This window comes from Ctenopharyngodon idella, chromosome 11, assembly GCF_019924925.1.
Source record: "Ctenopharyngodon idella isolate HZGC_01 chromosome 11, HZGC01, whole genome shotgun sequence".
In the NCBI taxonomy this organism is placed as follows: domain Eukaryota; kingdom Metazoa; phylum Chordata; class Actinopteri; order Cypriniformes; family Xenocyprididae; genus Ctenopharyngodon; species Ctenopharyngodon idella.
In genome coordinates this window covers 8187582-8205312 of record NC_067230.1, presented here as the reverse complement: position 1 = coordinate 8205312, position 17731 = coordinate 8187582, and the positions used below count along the sequence as shown (strand labels likewise).

Sequence of the window (17731 nt, the reverse complement as noted above, 5' to 3'; positions counted from 1 at the left end):
AAGGTGTTCTGAGTGATATATAGGGTGTTCTATGTAGTTTCTAAGGGGTTATGTGTGATATCTAGAGTGTTCTAGGGGGGTCTGTGTGATCTCTGTGGTGTTTTAAGTAGTTGCTAGGATGTTCTGGGTGATTTCTAGGGTGTTCTAAGTGTTTTAAGGTGTTCTGGGTGATAGCTAGGGTGTTCTAAGTAGTTTCTAAGGGGTTATGGGGGTATCTAGGGTGTTCTAAGTAGTTTCTAAGGGGTTATGGGTGATATCCAGGGTGTTCTAGGGGGGTCTGTGTGATCTCTATGGTGTTTTAAATAGTTGCTAGGATGTTCTGGGTGATTTCTAGGGTGTTCTAAGTGTTTTTAAGGTGTTCTGGGTGATAGCTAGGGTGTTCTTAGTTTCTAAGAGGTTATGGGTGATATCTAGGGTGTTCTAGGGGGGTCTGTGTGATCTCTATGGTGTTTTAAGTAGTTGCTATGGTGTTCTGGGTGATTTCTAGGGTGTTCTAAGTAGTTTCTAAGGGGTTATGGGTGATATCTAGGATGTTCTAAGTAGTTGCTAGGATGTTCTGGGCAATTTCTATGGTGTTCTAGGTGGTTTCTAAGGTGTTCTGGGTGATAGCTAGGGTGTTCTAACTAAGTAGTTTCTAATGGGTTCTGGTGATGTCTATGTTCTTGGTGATCTTTATGGCATTGCTAAGTGTTTTCATGTGAAATGGGTGGTTGCATAGTGGCAACCAAGTCATAAGAGGAAAAAAAAAATGATATTCTTGTTCCTTGATATGGCTCAGGTCAGGTCCCTTATTTTATTTATTTATTGCTAGTTTTAGCATCTGTCAGGCTCATAAGTTGTACAATCTTATGTCGGATTGCTTATAAAGTAGCTAATAGGATACCTTTCCTTAACAAATCACCCAATTTGATGTATCAATGTAGCAGAATGACTTGTGCACTGAAGTTTATTACTAAGTTAGGTGTTATGTGTTAGGAAAAATGTGTTACATTGTGTTTGTGGAATCATATCGACCCAATGTATCATTTCATATGGATTCCCGTCTGTATTTCTCATGGATCGTTTGTTGTTTATGAAGTCAAGTTAGACGCCCAGGCATCAGTGGATAAATTTGATCTCAGTGCTGTTTTTGGCAAAATTACATTTTGATCAGAAGCCAAGGGAGTTGAAATTGAATTTCCCATTGATCTAGACCGGAATCCCTCTTTGAGTAGACAGAGCCTGGGATACAGTACACCAGCCTAATGAATAAAAAGTGATCCATTTTAGTGCAAATTACTTCTCTTCTATTCACTTAGTATCATGCTTGAATGAAAAGCAAGATATACTAATGAGACTTCTCCTTTTTTCAAGTGTTTCAAAGAAAGTCTTGATTGATGGTTTCACATGTGAAGGTGATGGACTGGGTGCTTGAGTTTTCGTAGCAGTGCTTTTGTATGGACATGGACAAGTATCTTAAAGTAAGTGTCAGTGCAAGACCACAGACTGACTACTCTGCAAATGGTGTCACATCTGGCTCTTAAGCCCCAGTATACTTCACTTTCTAAGTCATGACCAATCCAATTAAAGCTGTTTGGCAAATATAAGCCTTTTTAGTCTCTGGTTCGGAAATGGAGTTGAAGAGCACATAAGATGACAGCAGCACTTTTCTCACCCTTTCTGCTTCATGATGACGTTAGCCATCAGCTCCCGCACATACTGACTCACTGCTGTGGATGACACATGCTGAGTGAGACATAGATCAACAGCAGGCGGTGTGAATTTTTCATGTTATGATGTAAATACCCAACATTTTTTGCGTGTTTGAAAAGTTTTGGGTGTTTGAACGAGGTTAACGCTAGCACAAATACTAAAACAATCAAAGCATAACCTGTTTCACATAAACCTGCTAGTGCCTACTAGTGCCAGTGTAAGGTGCTCTCTTTCTTTTTAAGTATATTGTTCTTATCCAGAATAAGCTGCAATGTGAAGAAGGCCAAAAGTACTTAATCTATTGAGCCATTAGGTCTACACTTAACATAACTTTAGATGTGGCTGAAGTATAGAAGTATTCTGTCAAGCTCAAATTGACACTGAATTTTCAATTTGTGCGTGTGAGCTTAATTGTGAAAGCTTGCCTGTGAAATGCTGATAAGACCTTAAACAAACCTGTCTGTATTCAGACTTTGTCAGCATCTGTGTTCAAAGTAAACACTGGACACACAGTTCTTTATGTTATTTGTCACTAACAACCCACCCTTCACAATTACTTTCAATGTCAATTGACAATTTCCCTCCCACAGTGCAATGCAGTCAGGCTCAACTTGACATTTTGTGTGCGTAAGCTAGCTGCACATCTGAGATCTGTGTCCGTGGCATGTCAGGACCGCAGTGACCTGGCCAGTGCAGCTTATTAAATCCATTAGATTGAATTTTAGTGCTCTTTCAGCATCTTTAGAGTCTAAAAGGTTTTCCATGCTTCACAAGACAAAACATCCTGATTTGCACTGTCAATACTTTACACCTCAGTATAGGTCTTGGTTTTCCTAAGCTAAGCATTAATGTGGTCTGGGCTATTTCTATTCATTATGTTTTAATGGGTATAAACAGAGTGCCAGGCATTGTTTTACTGTGGATTAATTCCTCCCTGTACAACAAAACGTCCTTTAATCCTATAGTATTCTAATAAGAGCAGCATTTTGATTTGTATTGTATTTTTAAAGAAATTCTATTACCAGCATCACTTTTTACAACATAATTTGTTAATTTGTTTGAAATTCTTCAAAATCATAACATTTTCCAGGATTAATTTGGACTTGCAATTCAAAATTTTCAATGTGAATTTTTGGACACCAATATATCATCAAAAATACAGTTGCATGAAAAAGTATGTAAACCACTTGCAGAATCTGTGAAAATGTGACAAAATAAGAGAGATGATGCATACAAAATGCATGTAATTTTTTATTTAGTACTGTTTTGAGTAAGTTATTTTACATAAAGGATGTTTACATATAGTCCACAAGACAAAAAAAAAAATAGCTGAATTTATTTAAATAACCCCGTTCACAAGTTTGGGAACCATTGGTTCTTAATACTGTGTGGTTACCTGGATGATCCATGACTGCTTTTTTGTTTTGTGATGGTTGTTCATGAGTCACTTGTTTGTTCTGAGCAGTTAAACTGCCCAATGTTCTTCAGAAAAATCCTCTGGGTCCTGCAGATTCTTCAGTTTTCAAGGATTTTTTGCAAATTTGAACCCTTTCCAGCAGTGACTGTATGATTTTGAGATCCATCTTTTCACACTGAGGACAACTGAGGGACTCAAACACAACTATTAAAAAGGTTCAAACATTCACTGATGCTCCAGAAGGAAACACGATGCATTAAGAACCAGGGGGTGAAAACTTTTTAAATTTGAAGACCAAGGTAAATTGTACTTAATTTGTCTTCCGGGAAACATGCAAGTATTTTCTGTTGCTTCCGAAGGGCAGTATTAAATGAAAAAAAAAAAAAATTGGGGGGGAATTGAAAACTGAAGAACCTGCAGGACCTGGAAGATTTTTCTGAAGAACATCGGGCAGTTTAACTGCTCAGAACAAATAAGCGACTAATGAACAACCATCACAAAACAAAAAACAGTCGTAGATCATCCAGGTAATGACACACATTATTAAGAACCAATGGTTCCCAAACTTTTGAACGGGGTCATTTTAATATTTTTTTTTTTTTGTCTTGTGGACTATATGTAAACATCTTTTATGTAAAATATCTTACTCCGGACAGTACTAAATAAAAAATAACATGCATTTTGTATGATCTCTGTCTTATTTTGTTACAATTATTCACATTTTCACAGATTCTGCAAGGGGTTCCCATACTTTTTCATGCAATTGTATATGTATACTGTATATATAAAGAGAAAGAAGCTTTCATCCAGTAAAAAAATAAATAAATAAAATGCAGACAGCAAGGAGAAAAAATTTTCAAATTAAATTCGTTTGTCACGTATGAGGCTGTAGAAAGTGCACAATGAAACAAAGGAGTATCCAAAATAAACAGTCTTTAATAAATCCAAAAAGAGCATGCAGGAGATTTCAGGAGTAATAGTATTACACAACCACATAAAGACGATACCGGACCATGAATTGAGGAAACTAAGCACTTAAATACACAGACAGGGTAATCGAGGTAAAACAGAACAGGTTTAGAGCTAATTAATAACCAAGGAAACTAACTAGGAACTCAGGCGGGTAAAACAGGAATAGAACACAGTGAAAACTAAATGGAAACTGACTACACATTACACCGTTTGTCTGTGTGAACTGAAGAAAAAAAAAATGCATTTCACAGTGTTCGGTCTTTTCTATGTTTTTGGTTGACCCTGTTTTTCCAGTGGCTACTGAACTAAATGTGGGGGTGTCTACATGGCAAATAAAGAAACAAGGAAGCTGAGGAGAAAGGGAATAAAACAAGGAATGAGAGAGGAAGAAAGAGAGGAATGTTGTAAGAATAAAGAAAAGAAGGCTTTCAGGGTTTGTAGTTTCTTACTGTCAAATGAGAATGAAACATTCATATGCTCTGTATCATTATATGTGTAAATGGGATGAATGACCTGAATGAATGTTGAATTTGGAAGTATCAGCCAGAATTTTAATATCAGTGAATTTCTATTAGGAAATTATTGCAGAATTCCACATAATTGTAATACCTGAGATTAAGACAAAATTCCACTTGTAAGGAAAGGTCTGATTTTGCTTTGTGGTCCCCCTTAAGACAGAAGAAATCTGTTCAGTTTAGTTACAGGCTAAATAAATACTCACCAATTACCCTTGACTATTATCTATGAATTGTTAAGTATGGCTTCATGTTTCATAACACTACACACATCTATTTCCACCTCTAATAAAGAAAACCATTGTGAGTCTAAAGAAAGATTCTTTACTTCAGCACATTTGTTGCTTTTTGAATGAACCAGTGTGTGTGTGTTGAAAAGCTGTGTGTTAGTGTCTGTTTATCTGAGTTTTTGTGTCTGTTTCTAATTTAGAAACATTAATTTGGGCTTAAATTACAGGGTTCAGTCAGATAGGTTCCACTGGGACCAGGTTGTTGGAATATGATCCAGGATGTTGCCATGTTGTGTGAATGAAATGGACCAATGAAACTTCACTTTTGTTTTGAAGGGCAACCTTGAATCATGGGAAAAGATGCACAGCAAGGTTATAGGGTCAGGTTCCCTGACGTGGCCAAGAGAAAGAAATGGCAGAAAATGCTGCTGACTGATGCAGAATCTGAGAAACAGAGAGTGAAATAGAGTGAAACGCAGAGTGAAAGGGGTGGTAGGTGGGTGCGTGCAGCTGGGATGCATGTGAGCCGTGGTTCGGAGAAGGAACTGTGACTCCTGAGGTGGAAAAATGCTGATGTATGGAAGAGGAGGGGAGAGCAGAAATGTCAGGGGGAAGTGGGAGGCGAGAAGGCTCGTGAGGGACAAAAAGGCATTCAGTGTTCTCGTTCCCTCTATAAACTCCCCTTACATTCCATCTGTCGGAGGGGAGTTCGGCACACTTTTCCAGCTAAATAACCAAATGGTTTCTAGTGATCAGCAGACATGGTTAACTCCAAGAGGAAGTGACCATGTTCAGATGGGAAGTAATGTTTTAAAGGGACAGACCCAGAGATGCGTATTTGACCTTTCGTACTAGGAAATTCCACACATGGCAGAATAAACATTGTGTTTAATGTGACAAGGACAAGAGTTTGACCTCTTCTGTCAAAGGCACTCCTGGTTTATAGCAGCACTGCAGCATTTCCAGGTTATGTAAACTGCACTGGTAGTGCTCTATCCATGGGGTTTCTCTAGCCTTACCCAAGAACATGAGTGTGACCGCGCTGTTCAGAAGGGTCTGCGGCTAAACAAATAGTCTGGGGTCATGGTTTCATGTGCCTCTGGGACAATTTATGGAGTGTTTATTAGACTTTTCTCCACATGAGTGAAGTTGACAAATAACTTTCCACTCAACATTAGGATTTTAGATGGAAATTTATGCGCAAGGCAAAATAATGTTGTAAATGGTCACATCTTTTTATGTTCTTTTAATCAACACTTAGCTTTTTTTGCTAAATGTTTACTTGAATAGTCTTGAATTTATCATGTATTCAAGCACAAATAATCCAGTCTGTCTGTGCAAAAAGAATTACATTCTTTTTAATTTTTTCTTCTCAAAAACAGTGCATTGTTCATATCATATCAAGTATGTTTTCTTTAAAACATTTAATTATCATAATGATACACATTTCTCTTTCCGTGTCTGTTATCATTGACAAAATTAAAAAAAAAAAAAAAAAACGGTAACGCTTTACAATAAGGTTCATTAGTTAACATTAGTTAACTACATTAGTTAACATGAACTAACAATGAACTGCACTTAAACAGCATTTATTAATCTTTGTTAATGTTAATTTCAACATTTACTAATACATTATTAAAATCTTGTTAACATTAGGTAATGCACTGTGAACTAACATGAACAAACAATGAACAACTGTATTTTCATTAACTAAAGTTAATGAAGATTAGTAAATACAGTAACAAATGCATTGCTCATGGTTAGTTCATGTTAGTTAATACATTAAAAAGTAATAAGTATAGACACTAAGACATGAAAGAAATTTTTTTCTCCTGTTCATCAATATAGCATTTAATTAAAGTACAATAAAACCATAATATTATAAATTATTTAATTAAATAAATAAATATTGTTATAGGACAGCACTGACACTGCTTAGAGTGTGAATTTATGAAACATCTGAGATACTGTATTTTGTTCCATTTATGCTTGTTTCCATCCTTCAGTTTTTCTCATCTGTTCTTCTTCTGGTATAAAGAACTAAATCAGGAATTGTGGACATTTTATAGATTTTTTTTAGGAGTGATTTTACATTCCAGACAGATGGTGGTATCTGCCAGCCATATTCTGTCTGGTCCATCGTGGGTGAATCATGCATATTGTATTATCCTCCGCACTGTCCAAAGACGCGTTAAATCTCAGCTGATCTTCTGCACTACTGTCTGTAACCCCAGAAGCTGACGGTCAGTAATTAGCCCTTGGCGGCACATTCCTCAGATTAATTGGGGTTAGGGGGTTCAGACCCCACTGCAGTAAGGACATGTGATGATGGAGGGGAGCATATGTGCAGTGTTTTAGAGCACTGAGTTTGAAAGGATAAATACATCGGCTCTAGGATTGTCGTGTGATACTAATTACCTCAAGTTTCAAAGAAGATTTGGCTGTTGTAAACCTCCAATCTTGTTTGCGACATTTAACTATGTCCCATTTAGATTTGGCTTATATAAACTATGTGACCTGATGCTATTGAAACCCATCAGTTCTTTGCCTTCGATTTTGTTAGTACTTGCTGATTAGCACTCATTAGCATCTTTATTAAAACGAACTCTTTTACCTATATTTTTAGGGTCATTCTATTAAACAGATGCCTTTCCATGTTGTTATATGTGATTTTTAAAAAGTAAAATTGTGTAGTGTTTTAAATATTTAAAAATATATTTAATTATTAATAAATCTTAAAAATATATTTAATTATTAATAAATTGCATTTTACAATCTCAAGCTAAATTAGTAAAGGTTAGTACATGTTAGGACATCATTGCACCTTCAGAAAGGTAACAAGGATGTTGGGTTGAAAATTGTACTGATTTATTTGGCATTACAAGCCGTGAAACTACAAAATGTTTTTCAAAAGAGAGTTAAAGCTGATCAGTTATCAGCTGTTTAATGTTCAAATGATAAGGAGGTTGACAACATTAATAAGTTATAAAAGAGACTTTTAACTCATCCTTGAAGTGTTGTCCTCTTGAAAGAATGATAATGTCATTATGACTTTTTTTAAAAGTGGAAAAAGTCATGCTAACAGGGTTGACGCACAACTTCTTTTTAATAATACATTAATTAAAGTTAATTAGAAATATATATAAATAATGACTAAATGCTTAATGCTTTTTATAATTATATATTTTAATCAGTCTCATTTTAAAGTAATAGTAGAAAAAATAGTAAAAAAGTAAGAAATTTAAGAAATTTGATGTGCTTTGTAAAATGTCTACAGTAACATGATAAAAGTTGTCATTTGTTTTGATAATGCATATATATATATATATATATATATATATGTTTATAATGACAACATTTTAGAATTATATATATTTTTTAATCAGTTTTAAGTTTAAAACATGTAAGGGAAAAAGCATTTAAAATACAATACATTTTCTGATTTTTGTCGATGTACTTTGAAAAATGTCTACAGTAGATACATTGTAAAAGTTTTCATCCTTTCTTGGTCAAGTAATTTTTTTGCAAATAGACACAGATGGCACCCATGTTGTAGGACGACCTGTTACCACCTGCCTGCCGCTGCACGTGTCAGATTTTCATTTTATCAAGTCATTGCTGCATAAAGTTATCATGGGTGTTGCATTAAACTTCACTGTTGATATCAGCCTGAGGTCAGTACCGGACGGAAGCCTCACCTCCTCCCATAATGCATTTCCTGACCCTGAGTCAGTCATTCTGTTTGGTTTGGACACTCCGCTCAACACTCCCCTGAAGATTTATATTTTGCCGGCATTGCAGGCGACAAACCATCGAAAGTGATGTCCATTTTCCATGTGTGTTATCAGTGTTGTGTAGAGGCTCTTAGCATTCCCAATCTCCTTTCACGGTGATCCGCACCTCCCTGCGCTTCCACAATGACAGTAGCAATGTGTTTGGCACTGATAATCAATCCACTGATAATCAATCAGCATTCGCTGTCGACATCTGTCACTCCCACTGTGATACTACTTGTGTAGAGACAAACACCTCAGTCATCATTGTTATCATTTGACTGTGTAGTTAAAACAAAAACACATTTCTTTGTCACTATCGCTAGAACACTAAATGTTGTTTGATACAGAACATTTATACGATATAAATGACACTGCAGCCTCACTGCAGGACACCATGTCATGTAAAATCATGGCCAGCCTGTGCTGAAGAATAGGCCTATCCAGTGGTGCAGAGTGTCGTTTCCTTGGTTACCGCGTGACTGTGAGCAATGAATTTAGATGCTCGGAGGCCTTTTTTAGCTGGTGAATTTACTCGCTGCACTGGTCTGAGGTCATGTTATTCTCTCTGGTATGATGCTAATGTGGATTTTAGGATGACGAGGGCAGCTTGCAACAGTGTTTTCTAAGATGTGCTGTCTACTTTCCAAAGCAAATATGTGAAAAAAAAAGAGCACTGGATGGGCAATTATGGGAGGAAAAAATTAACTTCGTGTCAATGAAATGTTTCTTGGCAGGAATTAAACAGCAGCTGTCTTTTCCAGCCCTTTAATAACCTTATTTTACTGGCCTGCGTTTACCTTTGATGACGTTACAATTTGGCGCCATCTAGCGAGTGAGACTTTCCTCTCTGTTACCATGTAAAGCTTTACATGGTAATATATATATATATATATATATTTAGTATTATAATATTTTTAATTAATTATATTAATGATATATATGTTAATGTTGTATTTTCTAATTAATGATAATAATTTTAATACATTTATTTATTTTTATTTCTTTAAGTGTAGCCTAAGTATTTGAAAAAGATTCACTCTAATCAGGTATATATATAATTTTAATTATATTTTATATTATGATAACTTATTATATTATATTATACTTATTATAACTTATATAAAATATTATGATATACTTTTTTTAATTATTGAAATGCACAATCTCTTAAAAAATAATAGTGTAAGAGACAAAGATTCACTATAAATTTTTTGACTCTCCCGTGCAAACAGTGCAGTATTTTATATCAGCCATACACTAGATGGCGCCACACACAACGTCTATGGCAAAAACACAATGAATATCACTGTAATAAAGGTTACTGCTGCTATATATGTAATTGAATAAAGTAAATAAGGTCTTCTGATTTCTATAAACATCTATCTTGGGGTCAGATCAGTTGAGACTGAATGAATAGAGCCGTGATAACCTCACATGAATGAAATCCTCCACATAATTAATGTTTTTGTGGAGGATACTGCAGACATTCTGTCTAATGTAAATGAGACACTGTCATTTCAGAGCTGTTAAAACTGGAATGTATTTGCTGTCTCTAGTTTGTTGAGTTTATCATCACCAGCTCCGGCCTAGGTTTTCTCAAGAATTCTGCGCTCATGTTGACACAGACATTTACAGTTAATAAAACACATGACCCGATCCTCCTCCAGCCTTTTCAAACCTTTTTCTCTTAAAGGAGCTGAAAGAGCGTTGGCAGCCCTCACTGGCTTTCTGAACTGTGCTGTTTGTCTGTGTGCTTCATGGCTGTTAGTGACTGTGTATGTCCTTTTTGTCTCTGGCCTCCAGACTGCAGCTACACATGTCATTTGGAGTGTCAGGGGCTTGTTCAGCTGGACTGCAACCAACTAGACCAGCGGACAGAGGACACGTCTACTCCCACTTCACAGAGGCCCAGTGCCAAAGACCCTCAGGAGACGGTGAGTCATTATTGCTTTGTGCACACTAAAAGAGGGAGCTCCTCACTATAGAGAAACACAAGGGGACAAAACAGATAGAGAATATGCGTCCCATTAGGTAATTCTTATGGTGTGGTGCAAAAATGGGCCGCATGCCTGTTTTAATAGGGTCACGGATAGAATATTACCACGCATTGTTAGGAAAGCAAAACAAATTGACTTGAGAGATTCCAAATATCTTTTATTGTTGATGTCAAAGGCTGTACTATGTTTACATGTGACTGTCTCAATGTGATTTTATTTCTCGCATTTGCAAATTTATATCTTAACACGTGACTATATGTCTCACAATGTGATTTTATTTCTCGCATTTGCAAATTATATCTTACACGTGACTATATATCTCACAATGTGATTTTATTTCTCGCATTTGCAAATTATATCTTACACGTGACTATATATCTCACAATGTGATTTTATTTCTCGCATTTAGCAATTTATATCTTACACGTGACTATATATCTCACAATGTGATTTTATTTCTCGCATTTAGCAATTTATATCTTACACGTGACTATATATCTCACAATGTGATTTTTTTTATTTCTCACATTTGTGAATTTATATCTTACACGTGACTATATATCTCACAATGTGATTTTTATTTCTCACATTTGTGAATTTATATCTTACACATGACTATATATATCTCACAATGTGATTTTTTTTTATTTCTCACATTTGTGAATTTATATCTTACACGTGACTATATATCTCACAATGTGATTTTTATTTCTCATATTTGTGAATTTATATCTTACACGTGACTATATATCTCACAATGTGATTTTTATTTCTCACATTTGTGAATTTATATCTTACACATGACTATATATATCTCACAATGTGATTTTTTTTTATTTCTCACTTTTGTGAATATATATCTTACACATGACTATATATCTCACAATGTGATTTTATTTCTCGCATTTGGCAATTTATATCTTACACGTGACTATATATCTCACAATGTGATTTTTATTTCTCACATTTGTGAATTTATATCTTACACATGACTATATATCTCACAATGTGATTTTTTTATTTCTCACATTTGTGAATTTATATCTTACACGTGACTATATATCTCACAATGTGATTTTTATTTCTCACATTTGTGAATTTATATCTTACACATGACTATATATATCTCACAATGTGATTTTTTTTTATTTCTCACTTTTGTGAATATATATCTTACACATGACTATATATCTCACAATGTGATTTTATTTCTCGCATTTGGCAATTTATATCTTACACGTGACTATATATCTCACAATGTGATTTTTATTTCTCACATTTGTGAATTTATATCTTACACATGACTATATATCTCACAATGTGATTTTTTATTTCTCACATTTGTGAATTTATATCTTACACGTGACTATATATCTCACAATGTGATTTTTATTTCTCACATTTGTGAATTTATATCTTACACATGACTATATATATCTCACAATGTGATTTTTTTTTATTTCTCACTTTTGTGAATATATATCTTACACATGACTATATATCTCACAATGTGATTTTATTTCTCGCATTTGGCAATTTATATCTTACACGTGACTATATATCTCACAATGTGATTTTTATTTCTCACATTTGTGAATTTATATCTTACACATGACTATATATCTCACAATGTGATTTTTTATTTCTCACATTTGTGAATTTATATCTTACACGTGACTATATATCTCACAATGTGATTTTTATTTCTTGCATTTAGCAATTTATATCTTACACGTGACTATATATCTCACAATGTGATTTTTTTTTATTTCTCACATTTGTGAATTTATATCTTACACGTGACTATATATCTCACAATGTGATTTTTATTTCTCACATTTGTGAATTTATATCTTACACATGACTATATATATCTCACAATGTGATTTTTTTTCTCACATTTGTGAATTTATATCTTACACGTGACTATATATCTCACAATGTGATTTTTTTTTTATTTCTCACATTTGTGAATTTATATCTTACACGTGACTATATATCTCACAATGTGATTTTTATTTCTCACATTTGTGAATTTTTATCTTACACGTGACCATATATCTCACAATGTGATTTTATTTCTCGCTTTTGCAAATTTATATCTCATACGGTGACTATCTCATTGTGACTATCTCCTAATTGTAACTTTATTTCCTGTGATTGCAACTTTATATCTTACAGTTTTATTTCTCACATTTACACATTTATATCATACAGTGACTATGTATCTTATAATTCCGACTTTATTTCTATTAATTGCGAAAATATAAATCACTATATGACTTTATAACTCATATTCGTGAATTTATTTTATTTCTCGTAATTGTAAATCTATATCTTACAGTGTGACTTAATTTCTCAGATTTGCAAATATATATTGTGACTTTATTTCTTATTTTAAAGTTTATCTCACAATTACTGTTTTTTACTCTGTAGCAGAAACAGATTTCCATAGTAATGGTCTTATATAACAGTAAAGTTTACTATGCTTCTTCAAAGAATACTATAGTAATACCTTGCTACATGTACAAAAAAGTGGTAGCGCCAAGTATATTGGAATATAGAAATATACTGATATTTTTGTGGCACGTTTTTGGTGGATGATACTTTTTTGTAAGTGAAGCATGAGAGCTTTCCAAATTCAGAAAGAGAGCATAAAATTATGCAGCAAGATGCGAGGGATGAAGCAGAAACTGAATCTGATCCTCCCTGGGTCGCTTTGCTGGGACACATTAGCACATGCTTAACTGCCTCTCTGATGCTTGGCTGTGTTTTACACGGGCAGTGAGTTAGTCCCAGGTACACAGGAAGTGACAGCGCAGTTGAGATAGAGGAAGAGCAGCAGGGGCCTGTCTGGGGCACACTGTCTTCAGCAACACTCACACAAAGCCTTACACTTACTTTTGTCAAAGTTTCTAAGTGAGCCTGACTGAAATGATATGACCTAGAGCCCAATCCGACATATTGAAATTTGAAGATAATATCCAAAAACCTATTTCTCCCCAGAGCATTTATTTTGTCAGAATAGTCATTACTGAAAAAAGATTTTCCGTCCCTTGTAGTGTTAATGTATCCATCATATTTACGAGGCCCCTCCTGTCTGTTCCTATCTCGTCTAAATCAGGAAAAGAGCAAATCCAGCTGGCCTGTGCTGTCAGAGAGATTGAGAGTTGTTGAATGGTGAGCTGTCAGCAGAGGGCATTATGGTTATTTCTCAACAGAAATGAATTTCACATTAGTTGTCTCCTCACACAGGGCAGGGCTCTGGTCTTATGAATTACAGATTGTATCATTGATTTGATGCAGCTTCATAGAAAAAGAGATGAGGTTGAATATGGACAAAACTATTTATAATAGTCTGTTATTCCAAACTTCACCACACGGGGCAGATATATTATGCAGAATGATTCAAAGATCTTGTTGTACGGTGTTATTTGCATGCAAATGCCTCCATTACAAAGTCATATCTTTTGCAACAAAACACATGAGACATGGCTTAAACAAGAACTTAATTAATTTGTACATATAAAAGCCTTTGTTGGTCCATATGTCTGTCACACTGGCATCCATTGTGTAGTTGTCTTTACTGCCATTCAAACACCCCAGATGTACCGTTCAGCAGGCATTAGACGTGCACAGGAAATGCAGATAGCCCATAAAGACAGCCTCACAACTTAATTACAGTCAAAACAGCAGTTAGACACCCCCTCACAGACTTCTGGGATTTTACAGCTAGAAGCATTTATTTAAACAGGGCTCCTTCACAGCCACACCAGCGCCAGGGGACCAGGGGGAGGACCACTGACCTTATGTAGATGAATCACAGATATGAGGGAGTCTGTGTGTGTGTGTGTGTGTCTGTATGTGTCAATCTCAAGGGCATTTGCTAAGAAATCTCTTGGCTTGGTAAGCACTTTTGTTGTTACATGGACATTTTCTGCACATTTATAATATAGAGTACACTACCATTCAAAAATTTGGGGGTAAGTAAGGGTAAGATTTTTAAAAAAAAGTCTATTATTCTCACCAAGGCTGCATTTATTTGATACAAAATACTGTAAAAACAGTGGTATTGTGATATATTAATACAATATAAAATAACTATTTTAATATATTTTAAAGTGTAATTTATTCCTGTGATGGCAAAGCTACATTTTAGCAGCCATTATTCTAGTCTTCAGTGTCACATGATCCTTTAAAAATGCTATACATAAACTGTTATACTTTCAGGATTCTTGGATGAACAGAAAGTTCAGAAGAACAGCATTTATTTGAAATAGAAATAATTAATAACATTATAAATGTTTTTACTGTCACTTTTGACCAATTTAATGCATCCTTGCTGAATAAAAGTACTTATATCACAGTGGTTTTCAGGGTTTGGTGAAAATTTGATAGATAAGAAAAAGGTTTAATATTTAAAATTGATGTGTCCATTTGTTTTCCTCTAACCCTATAAAAGAGACATCTTCGAGTGTAATTTTCCTCTGGATGTAGATGCTTATTTGCAGTATTAGTTATGGAAGGAGATATTATTATTCTTCATCAAAAAACTTTCTAGAATATTCTACACACACTTTGACATATTTCACACTTCCTCTGTTATTCTTACTTAGTATATTACACAAACCTTAAACTGCTCTGTCTCTGTCTGTCTTATTTTCTTTGTTTCATGAGTATACAAAATGTTCTTCATGCACATTACCCTAATATCCCTCATACTGTTATCATGCAGGCACAGTGTGCTGGCCCTCACGTCCCCTGTGGCCTCAAAACACACAGTTAGCCTTGGAATATCTTTCAGTTTTTGTAGCCTCACTGCCCCTCAGTAACATTAAGTGCTCCATCCTGAGGTCTTGTTTATCCCTTCAGTTTTAGCATAAAAATATAGCTGATTTGATCTGAAAGCCCCTGAAGGTGAGCCTCTGTGCAACATCAGGCACAAATAAGAATACATTTGCAAGTTTAGAGATGCTGTTTTCTAATTTCTTGGCATTTATTGGCTGTGAAAGTGCTGTAGACCGTGTGCTGAAGGTTTGTTTCCCCAGCTGCTGGAGGTATTTCATCGGCTTTGACTCTTGTATAATAGTGCAGATAGACTGTTGTCATCTCTCATACACTTCCTTTTCCTGTCCTCGGGTGTGTACATATGCACAGACACACACAGCAAATAACACTCTTTATGTGTCGCATGCACTGCGGCCCCCTCAAACCACCATATAGCAGCTGGAGATATCAAGTGCAGTTCAGTAGAAAAAGTATATGTCTTTCTATTTGCATGTGCCATTTTCAAATGTTTTTTTTTTTTTTTATCTTTCATCTCACCGTAGCATTTCCTGTGGAGTAACTAGCGTGACAGTTTGCTGCAATGTGCATGTTTGTGTGTTTGTGCAGTTTTTAGTGTCCTTAAAAACTAAATGTTGTAAAGTGGAATGTTATACTTGACTCTTTCTGTCTTTTTCATTATCTTTCTCTCATTCAGCTCTCATTGAACCTGTTTGATTTTAGCAACTTGATTTTGATTCCTGAAAACCAGAGATTCTGGGATGTGTATGTGTGGGCTGATTTCATAATTTGCGTAGAGAGCTGTAGTAAAGCGCATTGATCTGTGTGGGTTTTCTCAGTGCATTTTTGTACTGAGGATTCCAAAAACAGACTCTATGTTATGTCTTCCGGCTCTGTGGTACTATAAGACAAACTGAAGAACACAGGAAGTGAGAGGCTGTTCCCGGGGATGAGCTGTTTAAAGTCCACATGAAACAGCATCCGGGGTGATTTCACTACAATAATGTGACATGTGTTCCACAGTGAAATAGAGTTAACAAATTAAAATAGGATCCACACTGTTGTCATGTTACAGTCTAAAATGAAGATTAAGGCTGCTTCTGAAAATCTTCTGACTCTCTTGAGTAGGTACTTATTTTGAATAAGTAACTTCTTAACAACCGCTAAAAAAGTACGCTTTATATAGTATGAATGTGTGTAGTGTGAATGTAATCTGGACGCACTATATTTGCCATGTTGCCCTTTTCATGTGACCTACCAGTGTCAGTTGCGTTGCATCACCGCCATTCACAAATCCTCTCCCGTGGCCTCATGGGATGTCCATCATATATACTTCAGAATCTCGCCAGAAGAAGTAGGTCATCAGGGTACTTTTGGCCTACTCTTTTATGAGTGAATTCGGACTTACTTCTTTTGTCTACTATATAGTAGGGAACTATGCGATTTTCGGATGCAGCCCTTGTCATCATTTACTTACCCTGGTGTTGTTCTAATGCCGTGTGCCCACACAGTCCATGATCAATACTCGGGAGAGGGCTCCCTCTGGTGGTTGGCTGAATGGGAGTCAGCCTCAGTTGTTACAAAAGGTCAGAATAAACTGGTGTTACACTTGACTTTTCTGTAGGGCTGCCCACTAACATTCGACTAATCATTAGTCGACTAGAAGAGGCTAAGTCGACCAAAAATTTAGGTCCCGCAGTCCGTGAGGGACAGATCATTAACGGCGGGTCCTTGTGGTAATTACAGTATGTTGGGAAGGAAAACCAAACGTTCACCTGTCATCCATCAACCTCAAATATGGCTTATCATTTGAAACATGTAAGCAGTAGCAACTTTACATGGGTGCTCACTCTAACGTTAACCTAGATAAATGTGTGCTATTATAGGCACATACCCAAGTGTTTGTGCGGAGTGTGGAAGCTGAAGTATTAGCTGCATGACATGGAGGCGCCGGTGTGATCACTTGCATTTTTTCTGATAACAGCGGAAACAACTTAAAATACTCTATTATTTTTGGTCATACAAATAAGAGTGTTACATCATTCTAAACTGTAGCTACTTTTATTTGTGTAAACTCACAATAACAAGAAAACATTGTGCCTTTGTAAAATATCTGTGCCTTTGTAAAATAACGACTTAATCTCTGCACCCGAAAAAACAGAAAACATTATTAATAAAATATTAAAATGTTTAGACAGTCTCCTTGCTGTTTTTTCACGACACATTCATAATCATTACATTTGCTAGTGTGCTGCTGCAAGCTTTATGCGTGCACTTGAGCGCTGATTAGGCTATGTATTATATATAGGCAATTAAAGGCTCATTATTATGATTTATATGGCATATT

At 35.4% G+C, this 17731-nt stretch overlaps 1 protein-coding gene across 2 annotated transcripts in view; it reads left to right on the top strand.

The window, feature by feature from the left end:
• Positions 1-17731, top strand: part of rassf5 (Ras association domain family member 5) — a 48005-nt gene that overhangs the window by 9870 nt on the left and 20404 nt on the right. For both annotated transcript variants that reach the window (XM_051913131.1, XM_051913132.1), the window contains exon 2: positions 10406-10536. In XM_051913131.1, coding sequence (XP_051769091.1) covers positions 10406-10536 — 131 coding nt within the window. The remainder of the gene's footprint in view (positions 1-10405; positions 10537-17731) is intronic.